A 22,249-nucleotide genomic window follows, 5' to 3' on the forward strand; every position below is an offset into this window, starting at 1 on the left:
AATTTAATTGAAGCGTTCCCTCGTCAAAGCTAATTATGTAAATAGATAAAATTTATTTATTTATTTATTTATTTTTTTGTCACGGGAAGGCAAACACCGGAACCCGGACGTTGTTCGTGTCACCACTTCCTGTTGTGTTGGTCCTCTTACAAACCAGGAAGATGGATTCACTTTCGAACAAATGGATTTTTAACGTTCTGCTTTGTTTGTGTTTTATTGGTGAGTTGTAACCGGGACCGCTTTAGCTTGGCGTCACGTCGTGCTCGTTGCGGCTGGGTGGATTTCGGAGACAAAACTGATAGCTTGTTTGGTCTTCTTTTGTGAGTTAGCCGGCTGTACGCTAGCAAGGCTAGCAGTAGTGATCCGACTTCGCTTTATGAGCTTGTTTATAATGCCAGTTTATTGGCACATTACGATTTCGGAGGTAGTTGGTCCTCCCGTTACCGTCTCGTGATTTTTTTTTTAATAACGCAATATAAGTGTGTTAAAAGCATGGATTAGTGATTCTACAATGGGCGATTGAGTTTGAGCGTGACTACTCGTGATTTCCACCCGCCTGGAGCTCAAATGAACCCTCGGTTCACATCCAATGTATGATTTGATTGAGTTTATATAACTTCACCACAAAGTAACCCCTAACTATTGTGAAGTAAGCGTAAAGTACTAGTTGACCAATACAGTGTTCCTTGTATGTTTGGGTTGGAATGCTCGATTTACCGCGTGATTACCTTCCACTTGCCTCCTACAAAAGCAGCTCAGGGATGCTCGAATACATTCAAATAAAATCGAGTAATCTTACCCAGCCCTCTTGTGATGTGTGTACATTTTTATAAAGTTATAGACACACTTGTGATTTATTTTCTGATCAACCCCCACTTATTCGTCATTCTTGATCTTTTTGGTTGCCAGCCAATCGCTGGGCACATAAACAACCATTCACATTTATAGGCAATTTAAAGTCTTCAATTCACTGTGGATCAGGTGGAAAGTGTTGGCCTCGCAGTTCTGAGGTCCCGGGTTCAATCCCGGACCCGCCTGTGTGGAGTTTGCATGTTCTCCCCGTGCCTGGGTGGGTTTCTTCCGGGCACTCCGGTTTCCTCCCACATCCCCAATATATGCAACATTAATTGGAGACTCAAAATTGCTGGCAACCAGTTCAGGGTTGCCTCCTGCCCGTTGACAGCTGGGATAGGCTCCAGCACTCCCGCGACCCTCATGAGGATAAGCGACTAAGAAAATGGATGGAATGGAAGTCTTCAATTCACCTCAGATGCATATTTTTGGGATGTGGAAGGAAGCCGGAGTGCCCGGAGGAAACCCACACAGGGATGGGGAGAGCATACAAGGTCTACATAGGCAGGGCTGGGATTTGAACCCCAGTCCCCAGAACTGTAAGGCTAAGATGCTCTAACCAGTCGCACCCCAGTATTACAGTATTCCAAACCTTTTTGGGTGGGCTTTAATTACTTGCGTTTTTTTATATTCATGGCAGGTTACACCCCACAAATAACAGATGCAATGCCGCTGTACTATTACGGTTACGGTTGTGCTCCAGTTACAGTATTCCTCTTGTAGGTGCCGGTTGTACATCGGTGGAGAAAAAAATCTACGTACACCTCAACTACACTGTCCCGTGTGTGCGACTGCTTAACGCCACGCATCAGATCGGCTGCCAGTGTGAGTAAAGCCAGCGTGAATTGACGGGCATGTCCCATGATCACGTTAATACCTGAATTTCGCCCTCCTCCAGCCTCCTTGTCCGGAGATGTGGGCGTGCTCCATGTGCTGGAGTCCGAGGAAAACCTGGACTTTGTGCTGCAAACAGGTCTCCATCCTCCTTATATGGTCATCCTGGAACACCAGCTGTTCACCAGGTAGGTTATTTTTTTCTTGACAAGGCATCATATCCCTGCAGAAGGGGTGCCATGGATCCAGATGTTGGCCCTAAGGCACATTTTCAGAACCATGCAGATGAACCATTTACTTCATTCAATTTTATACTTGATGGGTGGCCAGGAAACTGAGCAATTTCTATATATGATATTCCATAAAATGGGCGGCATGGTGGATCAGCTGGTAAAGCGTTGGCCTCACGGTTCTGAGGTCCTGGGTTCAATCCCAGACCCGCCTGTGTGGAGTTTGCATGCACCCCCGTGGCTGCATGGGTTTCCTCCGGGCACTCCAGTTTCCCCCTACATCCCAAAAACATGCAACATGAATTGGACACTCTAAATTGCCCGTAGGTATGATTGTGAGTGCGGCCGTTTGCATTTGGCTGGCAACCACTTCAGGGTGTACCCTGCCTCCTGCCCCTTGACAGCTGGGATAGGCTCCAGCATTCCCCACGACCCTCGTGGGGATAAGGGGCAAAAGAAAATGGATGATGTATATTCCATTAAATGTTATCGTTATTCTGTGCAGTTGCTTGAGACTCTCTTGTGATTCAAAGCTATACTAATAAGCTTAAGTAGGCTTAAATGGTCTCTTGGCGCCCATCAGGTCCATCATGATGAAGTTGAAAAACAACTCCAGCAGGGTGGCAGGCGTCGCTGTCGTGGCGCCAAATGCCAACCCAACAGAGGGCGTCTCTCCGCACACAGCGTGTCCCAACGAGAACTCAGGTGCCTTTTCTACACTTTGGGTTTTACATGAGTCATGAGAGCAAATCAAATGCTGTCTGACGAAAACTATTGCAGTTCAAATCCAAATCAATGTATGCATGGAAAATATTATAAATGGTCACTCACTCTAAAACACAGAGAAACAACAGTTTTTCCTGATTAAAACTAGAAACAACCCACGCTGTGCATGCAGCATGTAACAAATGTTTTTTTTTTCCGCATCAGGAGTGTATTCTGAGAGCTACGACCCGGCCCTGGCTCACTGCAACAGGACCTTGTGGAATCCTCTGGGCAGTGGCCTGTCTTACGAGGAGTACGACTTCCCCATCTTCTCTCTGAACGACGACAATGACACCCGCGTCATCCGGGAGGTCGGCGGTGCTCATTCATTCTGTTAGCTAGGCGAGGACGACGCAGATATAAATGTTTGACGTTCCTCCGTTTGCAGTGCTACTTGGACCATAACCGCGTGGTAAACGGCAGTAACCCCCAGTACCCGCTGTGCGCCATGCAGCTCTACTCGCACATGTCGGCCGTCACCAACACGGCCACCTGCATGAGGAGGAATGACATCAACTTCAGCATCACTCCGGGTACTTTGACTTTAGTTTACATGTACCGTAATTTCCGGGCTATAAGCCGCAGCTTTTTTCACACGATTTCAACAAGGGGGTACTCGAGTGGAAAAGTTAAAGAGTGAGACCGGTGGAATATATGTGCAGAGGAAGTGACTTTTACCAGTCCGGCGTGACGGTCTGAGCGCTCCCAGTGCTGAAAGGTCTTCATTTTTGAAATTTTTCTACTTTTTCTACATCCGTGCCAGTCTGAAACGTCCCCATCCATGCTTCTTCCGCGTGTTCATTTTCGCTCCGCGTGCATTTTGTTATGGACGTCTCACAAAGCTGAACACAGTGAATGAAAGAATACAGAAAGAAATGGGAACGTGAACACCCGGAAGAAGCATGGATGGGGAAGTTTCAGACTGGCACGGATGTAGAAAAAGTTGAAAATGGCCAAAATTCCAAAAATTCTATGTGCATGCGCGTTGATCCCAAGGGGACTTTTCGGCACGGGGGAGCGCTCAAACTATCACACCGACCCTGTTGGCGCTGCGCTAGCATGTTACTGCCGTGTCTCAAAGATTTTTACCGGTATGTTTTTTTTAACCGGCTCTGTTAGCGTGGTGCTAGCGTTAGTGCGCCGGCGCTAGCGTTAAACATTCTGTGTACCATCTTTCTTTGTAAACATCTCGTGTTTCAATGTGGGTTTCACTGTGGGGACTTGCGGCTTTTCCACAGCTGCGGTGTATTATGTACCAAATGGTATTTCCTTTACAAATGTACTAGGTGAGGCTTATAACCAGGTGCGGTCTGTAGGCCGGGAATTTATGATCGTTTTGGGTACCCAAGAAAGTGTCCTGTAACACCTTTTCTGCCTTGTCTTTGTAGAGTACGTGTGCGACCCGCTGGGAGACTTCAACGTTTGGGCCACCACCAGACCGCTCAACAACACAGCCAAAGGACACAAGATGTGGGAAAGCGTTGTCATCGCAGCTGCTCGGGTAAATTATTGACTCCATTACGGCAGCTGCTTGTCAGTCCTAGAATTTAATAAAACGCATCAAGAACTCACGCATTGTCATCAAATTAGAATTATTATTTAGCATTATTTCCAAATCAGTTTTGTGACATTTATTTTGTGTTTGGATTAAAAAAAAGTCATATATCCAAATTTGTTTTGTCACAATTTATCTGAAACACTACTACTGTAAAGCACGAGAAGTTATACATTTTCTCGGGTACTGTATCGCATGAATGTTTTATCTTATGTAACTGTTAATCATTGCTCATTGCGCAGCTGGACAGCCGATCGTTTTTCTTCAACATCGCTCCCGGAGCGCAGAGCGCCGCCTCGGGCTTCCTCACCCTGCTGGCGGCCGCCCACGCCCTCCGTAATGTCATTCAAGAGGCCCCGCCCAACCGCACCATCCTCTACGCCTTTTTCCAGGGGGTCCGTCTGTTATTGTTGACGTCCTTCTTTCTTTTTGGTTTTGAAATCCACATAGTAACACTATTTTTTTATTGACCCACAGGAGACCTTTGACTATATCGGCAGTTCCAGGATGGTGTATGACATGGAGAACGAGCAGTTTGTGGTGGACCTGGACAACGTTCACTCTGTGCTGGAGGTTGGACAGGTGTGCACTCACTCACTCACATTTGAAAAATGTACGGGTGTGGTCAGTCATGCCCGCAGGGAAAAGTTAGGGGAGTGGTCCAACAGTCTTGCCGTGCATCGCCGTGACTGCCGTAAATAGGAGGCCGGCTTGCTAGAACGCGCCTTTATGTACGTGCGCTTCGACGTATTGGCAACACCTGAATCACGCGACGAGATGGATGATAGTCTAACGTCTGAAGGGCTTGATAAAAAGCAATACTGGATATTGTACCAAAATGTTCATAAGACGATGCATGTGTGTACACAATGAGCGCTCAAGTAAAAATCAGCTATTCCCTGACCTGCTGGTCTCTGATGATTGTGGCACTAAACGACAGCTCGCTAGTTTTGAGTTCCAACTGGCCGCTTCCATTTATCTGATTTTTTTTTCTTTTTTTCCGTGTGTTAATTCAAGTTTTTTTCTGCATTTTAACATTCCTTGGCCACATATGCGAACTAGTTATTAATCCTTTTGTTTTCAACCGTTTGAGGATTAGACCAAAAAGTCATTTCATTGGGTTGCATCCAGGTGGGCCTGCGTGCCGACTCCCAACTGTGGCTCCACTCTGATCCCGTCTCAAGGCGCAACAGCAGCATCGACGACGAGGTTGGTTCAATTTCCCGTCCTGGCTCGACGTTTTTCCCCCGTAACCTTCCCCCCCTGATTATCCTTTTCGCTTGGTGTGGCAGGTTAAGACGCTAGTGGAGAACGTACAGTCTGCCGTTGGGACTTTAAATGTCTCGGCGAGTGAGCCTGCCTTCTCGCAGCCGCTGCCGCCCTCGTCCTTCCAGCGCTTCCTACGCTCACGGGCCGTCCCGGGCGTCGTCCTCGAAGACCACCAGTCGGAATTTAGGAACAGGTGAACAAGTAATTTGGGGATTGTTGTGTGAGTTTAAAGCCCCACTGTCATGCCTGTAAACATCCGAAAATTGATATTGTAATGAAAAGAACATATAACATTATTCACTTCAATGTCTATAAGAAAAAAATGATATGAGCGGAGAGCGTGTCATCCATGCGAAAAGTTGCGGAAGTCTCAGAACAACAGATTTTCGGATTTTTCCGACGCCCCTTCTGACACGGAAGCTCTTTTCGAAGAAGAGAACATCTCACAATCGAGTGAAGTGACCGGGGCAATATTACCCTATCGTTTTGAGCCATATTTAGATGATATGCGGATCACTTCTAACTAACAACAGACTCCCAGACAGTATGTATGAGCCACCCCGGCCGTAGCCGTGCTCGGCGGAGATGAGGTGCCCCTGAAGCCGTCCGCGGCGCCGACGGGTACATCGACACATTTAGCACCCCTGACTTACGTACGCGGATCTTTTGTCACGTTCTGAGAGGATTACGTCCCCCACCCCCCCAACTATTGTTTTTTTTTTTTTTTTTTAAGTACCTCTATACACACCTACTTGTCATTTGGAACCCACGACGCTCTCGTCTTTTGCACCTTTTGCACCAATCCATTTTTCACAACGAACCGGGTCTTTTGTAAAAGTATAAAGAGTAAATTCATCCTCCCGAGTGTGTGAACAATATCCAGCAAAACAACGAGCCGGCATTTTGGCTAAAGCGAAGTAACAAAGAGCTACCTTCCAGCAGGTAAAACAGGTATAAACACACGAGCCTGCCTGAGTGCGTTGCTGCTGTTAACGTCACTTCCTGCTTCTTCTTATAAACAAATCCCTCGAGAGGATTTTCATGGCAGGAGTTACAAAAAGCCATATTCATCAAAATCGTGTTTTGTGGTGGGGGAAAAAAAATGGACCGGTCCATTCCGGCTGCCTTTTTTTTTCATTAACAACAAACTACAAATCATGCAGTTCATGACAGTGGGGCTTTAAAGAAGACTTATGTTCACGATCTGTTTAGCTGAGGGTCAAGAATTGTAGCATATTTAGCACGTTACAAAAGTGACTGCAATTGTCCACGTTTTCTCTTCTCTCCGGATTTGTAATGTTCATCCTTAAACATGACTGTGGTTCAGAAGTGCTCTTCCAGACTTATTTTCACAATTAGGCAGATTCAAACTTGATTTGGTTGTTTAATTTTACCCTTGATTGGAAGAAAGGCACTCAGACACAACAGTTTGTATACAAGCCATTCAAAAGTCTGCTTCCTTAAAAATGCAGGTTCTACGAGAGCATGTACGATAATGCAGAATACCTGAGCGTGTCGTATCCGCAGAACATGACCGAAGAGGAGCAGCTGCAGTTTGTCACCGACACGGCCAAGGTCTGCCTCACTGCCGTCAGAAGTGCGTGAAATGTCGATTTGCGGTTGTACTGAAGGTTGTGCGTATCTTGTAAGGCTGTGGCCGACGTGGCCACCATGGTCGCCCGAGCTCTGTACAAGCAGGCGGGAGGGGACCAATCTCAGCTGAGCGGCATCAACGCCGACGCCCAAATAGTAAGATGGGTTTATTATATTGTGATTGTGTTGTACTTTGTCTTGTGCATATGTGTGGATGGTTTTTTAAATAATGTATTTGCTGGATTTCTCTCCTCCAGGTGAGCCAGATGCTTTACTCTTTCCTCATTAAGTCAAACAACAGCTGGATGCAGCAGATAGTTCCCGCTGACCTCGCAGACCACCTGAGTGAGTTTTTATATCATTAAATATATATATTTTTTCTCTCTCTCTCAAACAGTACTAATGTGTAAATGAAACCTGCAATAAGTGATTATTCTCAAGTAGAGGGCAGGCATGGCGTGTACTTGGGCCCTTATTTGAGGAAATAAAAACTTAATTTAGAATATCATAATTTCACTAATGCATCGGTGCCAATGAAGACCTTTTTCGTTAGTGCAACTCAATGCTTTACCTTTGATAAACACAATTTCGTCCCTGCAGACGAGCAAATAAACTCATCCAGCCATGATTTGAAAAAATATGATTTGGTCGCTAAATACCAATTGCCCAAGAATTTAAGAAAATAAAAACCCCTGGCAGCAACAAAGTATTTATTTTCTAATACTGTTCTGAACAGACATCTGTGCAAATAAAGCTGTGCTCTCTAATAACTGCTTTACTTTTAATAAACACTAATCATTCTTTGAAGTTAAATATTTATCACCAGACTATTTGAGGTAATAGACTATCTATTCCAGGGGTGTCAAAGTCATTTTTGTCGCGGGCCACATTTTACTTATGGTTCCCTTCGGAGGGCCGTTATGACTGTAAAACCATAAAAAAAATTAACCACCTCACCAAATTTACATCTCGTTTTGGAATCGGAAATCGGGATTAATAGGTTTTTCAGCTACAGTGAATACTCGGTTCTCAAACGTTTCCAATCTCGAAGAAATCGGTTTTCAAACGAAAATTTCGAGGTTTTTTTTTGCTTCTGTTATTGAACGAAAATCGGTACTCGAAAGCCTGCGACAAAACCCGGAAATAACATAACACGCACGACCCGACGAGCTGACCCACGACGCACGTTGTCATTGCGTATAACGCAGCCTCTGTACGGAGGCGTGGGAAATATCAATTCGGTTTTCGAACAAATCGCTTCTCGAACCGCCTTTTGGAACGGATTGTGGTCGAGGACTGAGGTTGTACTGTATTGTTGTTTGGTAACACAAAAATGGTTGTAATATCTCAGCGTAATCATTTATGATGTGACCATTTTAAATTTTGGTATAGATTTGAACAAAAATCATGAAAGTCGATATATGTGATTTGCCTTCGTGGGCCGCATGAAATCACGCGGCTGTCCGGATCTGGCCCCCAGGCTTCAAGTTTATGACACCTGTGGTCTGTTCTTTTAAAACGGTATCTCACAAAAATGCATTTCTATGACGAAAGACCTCCCTCCCCGGTAATAAATGCCTTAAAACCCACCATTCACTCCCCATAGTTATGGAATCATCCCTTAAAAAGCATGCATGCCATTAAAGACCTTCTCTTATAAATTTTACCTTTTAATAAACATTCTCTGTAGTTGAGCATATAACTCACTATTTGACAAAATAATAAACATTACCGTATGTCGTTAACAATTGTAGGATGTGCGATGGTGTGTACTGGATATTGGCAGTCACTTTGAAACTGTTCTTGCATTGCGTACCGCAGAAGACAAAGCCACAAACTTTTACGTCGGCGTGACGCAGCAGCCGAGCGAGCCCACGCACCTGGTACAGCACCTGCTGGCCAACCTGACGGGCAGCGTGGTCAACGTCACGCAGCAGGACTGCCAGAGCCAGCGGACGGACGAGAGCGACACCGAAAGCAAACACGTGAGAGGGGCCGTCACAGCGTCGAGCGCCCCCGATCCGATCAAGAAATATGACAGGCGTTGGTCTTTTTTTTTAACAGATGTACACGTACATGTGGGTTCAAGGCGCGATGCCGCCGAACGCAACCCAGAGGGAGGGCTACTGTGTGCGTTCCACGGTGCGCCTCTCCAAGGCGCTGTCGCCCGCCTTTGACCCGCTACGAGAGTTCACCTCCACCGACTACTCCACATGGACCGAGTCTCGCTGGAAGACCATCAAAGGCCGAATCTTCCTGGTGGCCAGTCACGAGCTGGAGGTATGAACATATTGGATATACTTGTAATGCGTCATATTTTCATCACATCTGTTGGTCAATACACAATGAATCCTTTGTACCACCGTAATTTCCGGCCTGTAAGCTGCGACTTTTGCGGCACGTTGAATCAGCTCGTAAACCGTTGGCCTCACAGTTCTGAGGTACCAGGTTCAATCCCAGACCTGCCTTTGTGGAGTTTGCATGTTCTCCCCGTGCCTGCGTGGGTTTCCTCCGGGTACTCCGGTTTCCTTCCACATCCCAAAAACACGCAACATTAATTGGACACTCTAAATTGCCCCTAGGTGTGATTGTGAGTGGGAATGTTTCTCTCTATGTGCCCTGCGATTGGCTGGCAACCAGTTCAGGGTGTACCCCGCCTCCTGCCCATTAACAGCTGGGATAGGCTCCAGCACTCCCCGCGACCCTCGTGAGGATAAGCAGCAAAAGAAAAAGGATTGATGGAAGCTGCAACTTTTTTCACACGCTTTCAACCCTGTGGTGATGCGGTTCATGTGTGCATTTTTTTCGCAAGGGGGCAGTCAAGTGGAAAAAGTAAGAGTGAGGCTGGTGGAATATATGTGCCGAGGAAGTGACTTTTACCTGTCTGGCCCTGTTAGCGCTGCGGTACCGTGTTAATGCCGTGTGTCAATGATTTTTATTGGTATGTTTTTTGTTTTTTTTAACCGGCCCTGTTAGCGCGGTGCTAGCATTAGCGTGGCGTTAGCGTAGCATTAGCATTAACGCGGCGGCGCTAGCATTAAACTCTCTGTGTAATGTCTTTGTAAATATCTTCTTTCAATCTGGGTTTCAATGTACGCAGCTGCGGCTTTTACACAGCTGCGGCGTATGGATGTACCAAATGGTATTTCCTTTACAAATGTACTGCGTGAGGCTTATAACCAGGTGCGCTCTGTAGGCCGGTGTGAGCGCTCCCCCTGCTGAAAAGTCTCCTTGTGATTAACGCGCATGCGTTACTAACAGGGGAAATCTGGATATGTAGCAGACGCTTACTGGGAAATCACCTGGTCTCGTAGTTCTCCTTCTTCTCCATAGAGGGCGCTAACATATGTTCTAACCTAACCTTAAAACAAAAATTGATAAAAAGATATACACATATGTATGTTCGGTATGTTCGTCTTTCTAAGACGTCCATGGCGAACACGAACGCTCGGCGACAAGTTGTCGAATGGCACGTGTTGAAGCGTGGATGGGGACATTTCAGACTGGCCGGAGGTTTACAAAATATACATACATGCGCATTATTCACAGGGAGACTTTTCAGCACTGGGAGCGCTCAGACCATCACACCGGTAATTCCAGTATATTCATGGAGCAAGAACACGACTTCATTTCTTTTCCTACCAACTAGATGGTGACTCTGGGAGTGGGCGTGGGCGTGCTCCTCACCTCCCTGCTGCTCATCTACGTTCTCAGCTCCAAGGCCGACATCCTGTTTAGTTCGCAGAGGGAACCCACCAACGCCACCTACTGATCACAAGTAGCACAACTACTACGACTACTACCGCTACTCCAATCTACCCGGCTACAGACTCGGACCATGTGGCTTCAATCCAAAACACAAGGAAGTACACGTGCTTCTCGGAGGTTGTTTTAGACCTCAAAATGGTGGCACGTGAGGGTCCCAAATGTGTCTGGTCAGGTACCAGCAGCAGGCCTTGGAAATGATGTGCATATTTCCTTTAAATTAATGTTCTCCCTTTTTATTTTGGTCCGTACGAGCAATGCAAGTACTGTATGCGTTCGAGTGTGTTCTATCTACAGTTTGGGTATACACGAGCAATGATAACGTGTGTGTGTGTGTGTGTGTGTGACAGACGAAAGATTGTCGTGTGCAATAATGTAATCTTTGTTGTAAATAACTGTAATTAATCTCCACTGTTAAGAAACCACTTTTCTTTTGAGTCACGTTGAACAAAAGACTGGCATTGTAGATTAAAAGTCAGCACGTCTTCTAGAACAACGTGCTTTGCACTGCTTGCTTCCTTTTGGTTTGGACTTGTTTTTTTTTTTTGATCATACAATCATAATTTCATCATTTTTGATGTCCGCAGAGGGGGAATCTTTGAATCTCGTGTCATGCCTTGATGAGGAAATAAACACTGCTTTTACACTTTGTACTGTCTTCAATAAAGTACACGAAGTAACAAAAGTGATGGAGTAGTTTTTACTTTTTTACTAAATACTCTCATGGTGCATTTTTAAACTTCTGTACGCTCATTATAACATATTTGAATGTTCTATAGACCTTTCAATTTGTAGTTATTATAATAATGAGAAATCGCTTTAAAACTGGATACGTTTCAGGGAGCCATTGATTTAATTTTTCAAATTTTGAGGCTCGACCTTGGGAACTCGCTGCAGAACAAAGACGAGTAAAAGGTTAACATTTGCGTTATGTTGAAATTTTGGAGGGAGCACAGTGGCTGACCGCTGACTGTTAGAACGTCAACCTCGCAGTTCAGAGGTCATGCGTTCAAATTGAGGCTCTGCCGTTCCCGTGTGGCGTTTGCATGTTCTCCCCGTTTTTGTTTTCAGGAACTCTGGTTCTTCACATTCCAAAAGTATTAATGGTGGGTTGATTGAAAATTCTGAATTGTCTGTAGGTGTGAATGGTTTGTTGTGCTAGCTGGCTGCACACTTGTGACCCTCGTGACGATAAGCGTGACAGGGAATGGGGTGGTTTCAATTTGGGAAATGTTTATTTTTTGTTTTATTTTATTTTTGTGTAAGAAACTTTGAGGCGGGCCGAATCTGGCCCCCCGGGCCTTGAGTTTGACACCTGTGCCCTAACGGGACAAGCCGAAAGGAAAAGAAGAAGAAGCTTATCTCTAATTTTCCGTCAAATGCATTTTAATAATGTGCATATATATTTGTCATAATGTTTTTACAAAAGTATGTCGAATTTTAGGCGGCACGGTGGGTCAGCTGGTACCTCACAGTTCCGAGGTCCCGGGTTCCATCCTGGATCCGCCTGTGTGGAGTTTACATGTTCTCCCCGTGCCTGCGTGGGTTTCCTCCGGGCACTCCGGTTTCCTCCCACATCCCAAAAACATGCAACAATAATTGGACCCTCTAAATTGCCCCAAGGTGTGATTGTGAGTGCGGCTGTTTGTCTCTGTGTGCCCTGCGATTGGCTGGCAACTAGTTCAGGGTGTGCCCCTTGACAGCTGGGATAGGCTCCAGCACTCTCCGCTACCTTTGTGAGGATATGCGGCAAAGAAAATGGATGGATGGATATATAGAATTGTGAAGAAGAAAATAGCTTATGTGTACATTTTTTTCATGCACATTTTATTTTCATTTTTAGATATACATTAAAAATAGCAACAGCTTTATTATTATTATTGTTATTATTATTAAGGATTTATTTTGTGGAAAAATGTAATAGAACAAAGAAAAAAACTGAGTGCAATGTGAGTGTAGTGGATGTGTCTTTTAATAATTTTGAATACTAAACGTTGTCCGGTTGCTGTTTAAACTCGGAGCCTGGCCCCGCCTCTTCCGCCTCCCTTCCCAGCGGGCAGGCGGCGATGGGCGGGGTAAGGTTGGTTGGCTTGTCGGGGGGGGGGGGGGCTTCCACGGCCAAGCGGAAAGAAAGTGGAAAGTGAGACAAATAGCTCCATGGACATTCTGCTATAAGTAAGTACTCGTTTTCGCTTTCAAATGTGTTTAAACCCGAGGGTTGGGGTCGCGTGAGCTGCGCCGGCTCGGGCTTGACGGGAAAGCGTTTGGAAAAGAGGGAAGAAAAGGAGAAAAGGGGCAGGTTAGCTTCGTCGTGGATGGGCTCAACAAACAATGGTGGAGAGGACGCGGTGGTCGCCTCCTTTCTCCCCCCCCCGTCTTGTTCAAACCGTAGCCGAGCAACTTGAGGAGACTCGTTGCTGTCCTCCCCCGCGTAGAGCCACGTAAGCCTGGACTTTTTAAGCCGGGAATGAGGCGACAAAGACTGGGAAGGGGAGGGGGGGTGAAGTCAAAAATTGGGCCGACGCCGGAGGAGAGTTCGGCGGGGGAAGTCATTCATTTTAGCGGGGAGGGGAGCAAACATTTCGGGGTGTGCGGCCCATTGTCTGATAACCGCAAAAGACCTAAAGTACACTATTTTATTATATTTTTTTACCCTCTCATCTCTATTGTGCCTCCACTCTAACACGTAAATGCCAAAATGTCTGGAAACAGCCGTAAAATGTTTACAGGTTGGCATCCCAACATGTATGTTTGGTCGCGTAACGGAGTTTAAAATTCCTCCAGTGGTAGGCTCGACCCCCAAATGCAATATTTCACATTTTATGGTTCATTTTCATGATAGAAAGATCTCAAACCAAAAATGTTTGTCAGTTTAGAAGCATCAGAAAGGGAGCCAGTTGCTGTTACTAATTAATGTTTTTTTTTTAGATATGTTACATTTCCCACTGGGTTTTACCTTGTTACTTGAGTTTTATGTAATGTTCTTTTTTTTTTTTTTTTTCATTTTTAATTCTTCACATTTTAAAGCAGGACGTTATGGTTGATATTTTTATGAAATGTATTTTTGGTTGACTTAACATGCTATTTTCGAATTGTGTATTTATTTATTTTTTTACTCGTTTGACATTGAAACATAGTTTAACATTTTAAGCAATCTGTCGTCTTGTATACAATGTTTGTAATGTAATATTGTTGACAATTGGGTTTTTGTTTGCAACTTAATGTTTTGTTTGTACTTTTTTGACTTTTTGTTTTTTCGAAATTATGTTCTGTTTTTGCGCACTGTGCTTGAGATTTTTATGCAAGCTTGTTTTAAAACATATTTAGTTTTGTTTTGACCTTTTTACCCATTTTGGTAAGTTTCACAATTTTGACCAAGTATGATTTCTGTTTTACATTTTTGTGATTTCCTAAGAAATGTTTTTACATAGTTTTCATTTCCATAATGAGGTTGTGTGGTATGCTCCACATTTTCTTCCTTTTTCTTAACATTTTATTTTTTAATGTTCCTGTGAAATGTTTTATTTTTATGTAAGCTTTATTCTATAACAAAATGGGTTTGCGTCATACGTTTGACATTTTTACACAATAAGCTTGAGATTTGCAAGTTTTTACATAAACTTTTTCTTTTAATTTATTATGCCTGTTTTAATGCAACATATTGTAGTTTTATGGGATATGTTGTTTCCATGCAATTATTATTCATTCTTTTTTTTTGTCACCTAAAGTTCTTTTACTTGATCCCTATAAATGTTGAGGTAATCGTTATTTTCTTTACATTGCTACCAAAAGTAAATGGAGGGGGATTCTGGAGCGTCGTTTGAAAGGCAGGCGGTTGCATGCAAGCGGACAAATCCAAGCCAATGAAAACCTCCCTGGAGGTAATAAAACAGGAACTAGCTCATTTATTGTTGAGATTTACTGACGCGTCTCTCAATGTAGAAGCGGCAATTGTCACTGTATGAAATAACAGGAAGAGCAGTTGAATTTTTGTTGTTAATTTGCTATTGAGTTAAAAAAAAAAAAAAACATATCTTACACAAAAAAAGAAGTATAACAAAGTTTTAATTTGTCTCCAAGCTGACACACTATTGTATATTGACAGTGGTAGCTTACTGGTCTGTTGTGTAGATAGGGTTCACACAAGTAAACCAGACCTAGCCCGCGATTAATTATTTTAAAACAATCAACCAATTTCTCAAGGTTAGTTTAGATGATCCCATAGCTCAGTAGTTAGAGCATTGGTTTGGTAAACCAGGGGTCGTGAGTTTGTACCTCACTGGGGCCTCCACTGCCCAAGAGGGGTTGCGTCAAGAAGGACATCCAGCATGAAAACTGCCAAACAAATATGAGCGTTCATTTGAGATGTCATGCTGTGGCGACCCCCCCAACGGGACAAGCCGAAAGAAACTTAACAATTTCTCGAGTATAATGTGTCCTGAAGTACTGTATAATGCATGCCCCTAAAGTTCATCTAAAAAAATAAATCAGGAAAACCCTTCTACCAATGTACAATCCGCAGCACTAATTTGCTGCTATCCGTATGTCATCATGGCGTTTGTGAGGAAGCATTTTTTTTGGATTCTATTAGTCTTGGTTCCCTTTATTCCTCACTTTGAGGGGAAGGTCCACCGTGCTACCAGCGCAGCCTCATGCCCCCGTTCATCGCAGCTCTTCATAGCATCAGGTCGCAATCAAAATGAGACCTCAAACTACGTTGAAATGAGTGTAATGGGGACTTAAAAAAAAAAAGCGAGCATTTCAATTGTTTGCGCTCTGCCGTTTTTTTGTGTTTAAATGTGCCTTTTACGATCGTACTAAGTAGTTTTGTTAGATAGCTGTTAGCAGATAGCTCACGTTGTTTTGGTTCTGGTTTGGCTGAGTCATCGCCCAGAGTGAGGTCACATTTCTTTTAAAAGTGGCTGCACAACTAGCCCTTGTCGTTGATATTTTTTGTCTTCGTTTAAGTTAAAACAAACTCACGGGCTGTCGTTTCTGATGTTTGGTCCGGTAGAAAAAAATATGTTACGCTAACGATCAAAAAAGGCAGCGCCCTCCACTTCCCCCGAGAAGGTCAGAGTTCAGGTTGGTGGCGCACATTACTGTAATTTATATAAATGCGTGACATAATACATCAAATATCATATCGAAATGTATTTGTATACATTTTTTTCCCCACTCTATGTACCTGTGTATGACTGTATTGATTGTATTTTTTTTTATCTCTCAGCCATACCTAAATATAATGCTCTCTATTGAGTTTTTGAAAATATTTTTGGAAAAAACTGCATTATTTTCGAGAAATTACGATACTTACTAGTTTAGATGATCACACACACACGATACAGCATGAATGGTACCACCCGTCTGTGGTCAAGGATAGACACAGCTGCTGGTGCGCTTTCAATCGCTTTACTAAAACACAGTCACAAAATTATCATGTAATAAGCACATTCATTCACAAGATGATGTAGCCATGACTACACACAGACAGTGAGTCAATAGACAGAACCCAAACTGGCTAACGGTTAGCCAATTAACATCCATTGTTGTTGTTTTCTTCCTTGTTACGGAAAGGAAAGTGAAAAATGGCTTCCGCAAATGACCAAAATCAGCTGTGGAAGCACCACGCTGTCGTTCTAGCCAATGTCAGCCGTAGCGACGTCTCTGACATAGAGAAGAACTACCACACATTTTCAAAACTGCACTGGAGTATAAAGGCAAACTAAAAACGTCAGTGCAGTCGTCGTATCCGCGAGCGTAAAGAGGCCTTTAATCGATGGGATAATCGGTAGAACAAAATTCTCAAAATAGCTTATTCCGGTAGCCCTAATTATAATACGCAGATCTGCTATGGCGTGAATGGTACAATCCGCTCTCCCCCTCCACCAGCCAGCCCACGATTGACTAAACTTTGTAACATGAAGCCTAACAAAGTTGGCACAGTTACAGTTTAACGCGCATATATATATATATATATATATATATATATATATATACACACACACACACACACACATATTTAGGTATTACAATTTGAATGAAATGTTGACACCACTGGAAATTATTGCAAGCTGAGGAGTTATCAAAGATTTGGTCTAATATTGTTTCCATCTACATCACAGGTGTCAAACTCTAGGCCGGGGGGCCAGATCCGGCCCGCCACATGATTTTACGTGGCCCGCGAAGGCAAATCATTTGTCAACTTCCATGATTTTTTTTGTTAAAATTTGTTCCGAAATTTGAACTTGTTATATCATAAAGCATAGTGTTGAGAGGTTTTTGTGTTACCAAACATGAACAATAGTTGAAAAACCCATTACACTTGATTTCTGACTCCAAAACTAGTACATAAATTTTGTGCATGAATATGATGAGTTTGACACCCTTCGTCTCTATAAATGTCTTGGCAGGTAGATGTCTTACTCATATTAACATATCTCATCAAATGTTTTCGTAATCAGTTTTTAACATTGTTGCAACCCTGTATGTTTTCGTTCCGCGCATGGAGGTAAAAGTTTTAATGTCATCAAGACGTGCCGAATGAAGTGGACATTACACACACCTGCTCGGGTGTGCTAGCCATGTGTATGTACATGGGGTGGGGGGTTGGCAGTAGCAGTTGTCTTTCTCTGTTTAATAGTGTCATGGTGGTGGTCTACGGCATGTGTACGCGCACGCACATATGCATATATTTACACAGTTGGTCTTGCAGGACTCTGATGGCCACTGGACGGAGCTGGGCGGCGGACGGCGCTGTTCCCAGAATCCTTTTCTGTCGGGGCAGCTGCCCCCTCGAAATGATTGATTCCTCTCTGGACGCGTCTTGTAACCAGGGACGAAGCATAATTGCGACAATTAGCATTCCGCGCTATACTGGCGACGGACGGATAGCTTCAATAAGTCGAGAAACTTTTTTTTTTTTTGGTCATTTTTGTAAGCTAACGAGGAATCTAATTTGAAATTTTAGTTATGATCTTTGTCGAATTTTATCCTTTTTTTTTGCCTAAGAGATTGAAGGCATTTCTGGATTTAACAAAGTAATAAACGGCAGAAATTCACGCATTTAGTTGTGCTACGAATAGGATGAATGCGGAATTCAGTGCAGAAATATTTTAATATACTATTAATTAAGATCGCCTCTCATTCTACAGTTATTTTTTGAGTCTTGTAATATTTTGTGAAAAATACCATTTAAATTACCTCCAGATAAAATTATGAACTTCTATTTTTAAATAAATATAGTGCAATAAATTCTGTTCAATTTTTTTTTCAAAATGGTATTTTTCGTTGAAGTTAACGAAACAAGAATTTTTTTTAAATTTTAAGATTAGGGTACAAGATTAGTGTAACAACACACAGTTAATGCACACACACAGAAACAAATAGTGTAAATTCCGTTTGGACTTGTAAAAATTACAGATACTGTATGTTTTCATTTTTAAAATCTTAATTTACACATTTACTGTATAGTCAAGCTTTTTTTCCCCCCAAAAAAGGATATAATTTAATTTAAAACTACACTTACAAATTTCCTTTTACATTCACATCCAGGTTTATTCTTTTATTTTCCATAGACAAAGCAGAGTACTTTTAGTGAATAAAAATATATCCAAAATAGCCCAATACCTAGTTTCCCGAATTGCCACAGTGGAGACATTATTTGCACTTTTTTAATGACAAACAAGTTGACCGTTATCCTATCAAATTTCCACCTTGAACATTGATTATGGTGAGCCTGTAGGTCAACTTTCCAAAAGCCTCGTGGCGATTGTCGTGTTTTCAAAACAAACTTATCAAAATGAAGGAATAATAAGTCGTCGTGTTCTTGTAAAGTCCATTTGACATGCAGTCCATTCAATATTTTACAGTAAACATTGCGGTTGTGCTCGTAAATCACCTTAATAGCTTTTTTTTGCCTCTAAAAGCATTTTTATGGGCTTCATAATTGCGTCACTTGTGATAGTTCATGCAGTACATTATCAGCGGCTTGTCTGGTGACCTTCGGGGGTGGTTTTGGCGGTGGGGTAGAGTTTCATCGTCTTGAGTGTTTTTTTTTTTTTTTTTTTTTTTTTTTTATCTGGATCGTTTGCGTCGGAGCCTTTAGCTTTAACATAAACAATGTTTGAAGATTATTCGAAGCACTCGTGGTGTTCATGGATGTGGAGATTGCTGCTTACTTAGTCGGACACGGTGATGAATAGGCAACCCGATCCATACGATCACTGGACCACACCTGTTTGGATCAAATGTTAGGCCGCGTTCTCGCTGACAGTCTTGCCCAGTATTGTCACAATTGTGTGTTTCCAGCATTGTATTAGCCTCTTTGCAGTCAAAAATGTGTTCATATTTGTCTGAAATTACAGACGTGGCGGGACAAAATACAGGGACGGCTCAATAAACGTGAATATCCATCCATCCATGTATTCATTTCATATCGATTTTGTGGTTCCGAGGTTCAGTTTGTTCCATGTTGACTCTTAGGAAAATCAATTATCTTGTACAGTTAAATTCAAATTACGAGAATGAATGCAGGAAGTATGTCCATGCACAACATGATTTATTTTTATTGTGTTATAATTAAATTATCTATGGGCTGTGTTTTGCCACATTTTTTTTCCTAGTGTCACAAATGTACACATTTAATGTACACACTACATTCGGTGTCTCAGTATGCGTAAACGTTAAATATGAATTACAATTGTCTAGAGATTTCTGAGTTCCAGAAGGTTTTCCGCCGAGACGCCTGAAATTGGGTCATTCCAATTTATCGAGCTTAACTATGTCACTAGTGACGATCTTGGCGCCTCCCACATGGAGGCAACTAATCAGAGGAAATGGGGTAGTTTTAACAAAATATGGACAAAGCAGATATAAAACTGGGTCAAACAGAAATAGCTGTGTGTGTGTGGGGGGGGGGGGCTTTTCTGGACACTCAGGAAATGTATTTATTTTTATTATTTTTTTATGAAATTGACACTTTCATACTCGGACTGTGTAGGGGAGCTGAAATTTAGATGTTCACACTCAAACTGAGTAGGGGAGCCATTGTGTGATCTATCCATCCATTTTCTTTGCCGCTTATCCTCATGAGGGTTGCGGGGAGTGCTGGAGCCTATCCCAGCTGTCACCGGGCAGGAGGCGGGGTACACCCTGAACTGGTTGCCAGGCAATTGCAGGGTACATCGAGACAAACAGCCGCACTCACAATCACACCGAGGGGCAATTTGGAGTGTCCAATGAATGTTGCATGTTTTTGGGATGTGGGAGGAAACCAGAGTTCCCGGAGAAAACCCATGCAGGCACGGGGAGAACATGCAAACACCACACAGGCGGGGCCGGGATCGAACCCGGGACCTCAGAACTGTGAGGCCAACGCTTTACCATCGTGCCTTTTTTCATTATTACGATATTATTATTTTCATTATTCTAAATAATGTTACTCTCAGCTGTTCATGTTTTTGTTGATAACCAATAAAGCGGTGGTCTCAAGCATGCGGCCCGTGGGCCATTTGCGGCCCATGAGATTATGTTTTGCGCCCCCCACCTTAATATGAAAGTATAATGGTAGCGTGGCCCTTGAGTTTTATACGGATGGCACTTTTACAGTGTTGTGTGCGCAGCAGATCAATCACGGTGGGTTAGATGGGTGTGTGACATCGGCCGGGGTTGATGCAAGCAGAGAAACAATTTTCGATGAGAAAAGCAGCAGTGTTGCCAAGGAGTTTTTTTTTTGTTTGTTTTTTTTTGTAGTTTTACACACAAGTTGTAAAAACCACCGTCCGTCCATCTTATTTTGTGTTTAAAAAAGATGTTTCAGGAGGTAGGATTGTTTTTAATTTCTAGTTTTAATTCCACATAAGTCCATGTACGGTCTCAGTCAGACTCCGCACCCAGTGGCCCCAAGTTAAATTGAGTTTGAGACCCCTGCATAATTTTGGAAGCTGAAAATTTCATCTCCAAAAAAAAAAAAAAGTTTGGGAACCACTCCTCTAAGACATAGTTCTTGTCTCCAAATGTAGCATCTTCAAAGACATCCATCTGGTAGCTGCCTAAATATTTAGTTTATAGCAAAGCAATGACATAATTCAGGCTCTTCTGTCGTAGCCAAGCATGCTATGTACGCTAAGTGTGTTTTTTTTTTTTTTTTTTTTTTTTTTTTTTTATTTTCCATTTGCGCACACCACCTGGGCCTTTTCGCCTATGCCGGGCCACATGTGTCTCATTATGTGCCGCAATGGCAGCGTGAGGTCATGATTCCAAAAGTATGTGAAAGGGTTTAAGAGGTCACTGCTAAAATTCTAAACGTGAGACGTCCGGATTTCAAGCGGGAAAGGCCAGTTCAGCGGTCATGTGGAATTTTTTTTTTTTATTATTTTTTAAATCGGATGAACGCCATACTGTCAGTGAGTCAGCTTTTTGCATTGCAAGTTGTTCGATTGTCCGAGTGCAAAAACATCACCTGACAGGCTGCAAATTCAATTAAGCCGCCGCCTCGTTGTTGGTCAACCCAGAAAATGACAAGTAGAAATGTGGAGAGAGGGAAAAAAAACCCCGTCATGGTCTAAAACTACAGCCAATGTTCTACATGAATGATGACAATATTTTTCTTGTTTTCTTAGCAAGCATCAAACCTTCCAAAAATGTAAACAGTATTCAAACAAACCTAAACACTTTTTTAAAAAAAAATATATCCTACATAAATTATAAATGTGAACATACGTAATGAGCATTTGACTTTTTTTTTTTTTTTTTTTTACTTTTGTAACCTCACTAATCCAAAAGTGTTATTCCAAAGCATATTAGTTACTTATCAAAGTATATGTGGAAAAAATAGTGTAGACTTCAAATGTTTTAAAATAATTTACACAAATGAGGGAAAATACTGTTCAGTTACCAGATAACCAGTTGTAGCGTCATTACTAATCCATAAATGTTTGTCCAGAGTGAATTAAACAGTCATAGTTTTTTCTTTTTTTCTTTTTTCTTTCAGCTTGTCCCGTTAGGGGTCGAAAGAATATTTGGAAAACATATTTAAAAATATTTTACACAAATGGCAATTATTTTGAAGGTAATTTGTATTTATTTAGCATTCTTTTTGCACCCACACTCACAACTCAAAAACACTCATCTCATAAAGTATAATTCCCCATTGAAATTAACAAAAATGCCATTCATCTGTTCTGTCTCCCCCCCCCCCAAATAAAACATATGTTAATGTTTGTAATGTGGACTTGCAATTGAGCATTTTGTACTTTATAACATAATATATAACAAAATTTAAAGAATTAAATGTGCATATGATCACTTGTTTGAACTCACTGTGTAGGGGGTCTTGACCACCACGGGGAGCAGTATAATATAGACAGATATACTGTACATGTAT

The 22,249-nt window shown here is 42.5% G+C and overlaps 1 protein-coding gene across 1 annotated transcript; it reads left to right on the plus strand.

The window, feature by feature from the left end:
- The first annotated feature begins 90 nt into the window (after positions 1-90).
- ncstn (nicastrin) lies at positions 91-11,359 on the plus strand. Its single transcript, XM_061840208.1, has 17 exons — positions 91-219; positions 1,576-1,677; positions 1,751-1,874; positions 2,500-2,621; positions 2,847-2,992; positions 3,070-3,214; positions 4,070-4,182; positions 4,479-4,631; positions 4,714-4,818; positions 5,368-5,445; positions 5,529-5,698; positions 6,978-7,080; positions 7,156-7,254; positions 7,356-7,443; positions 8,920-9,083; positions 9,163-9,378; positions 10,748-11,359. Exons 1-17 carry the CDS (start codon positions 162-164, stop codon positions 10,868-10,870), a joined length of 2,109 nt encoding a protein of 702 aa, XP_061696192.1. The 5' UTR covers positions 91-161; the 3' UTR covers positions 10,871-11,359.
- The last annotated feature ends 10,890 nt before the right edge of the window (positions 11,360-22,249 follow it).

This window comes from Syngnathoides biaculeatus, chromosome 13 (assembly GCF_019802595.1).
Source record: "Syngnathoides biaculeatus isolate LvHL_M chromosome 13, ASM1980259v1, whole genome shotgun sequence".
Taxonomy (NCBI): Eukaryota; Metazoa; Chordata; class Actinopteri; order Syngnathiformes; family Syngnathidae; genus Syngnathoides; species Syngnathoides biaculeatus.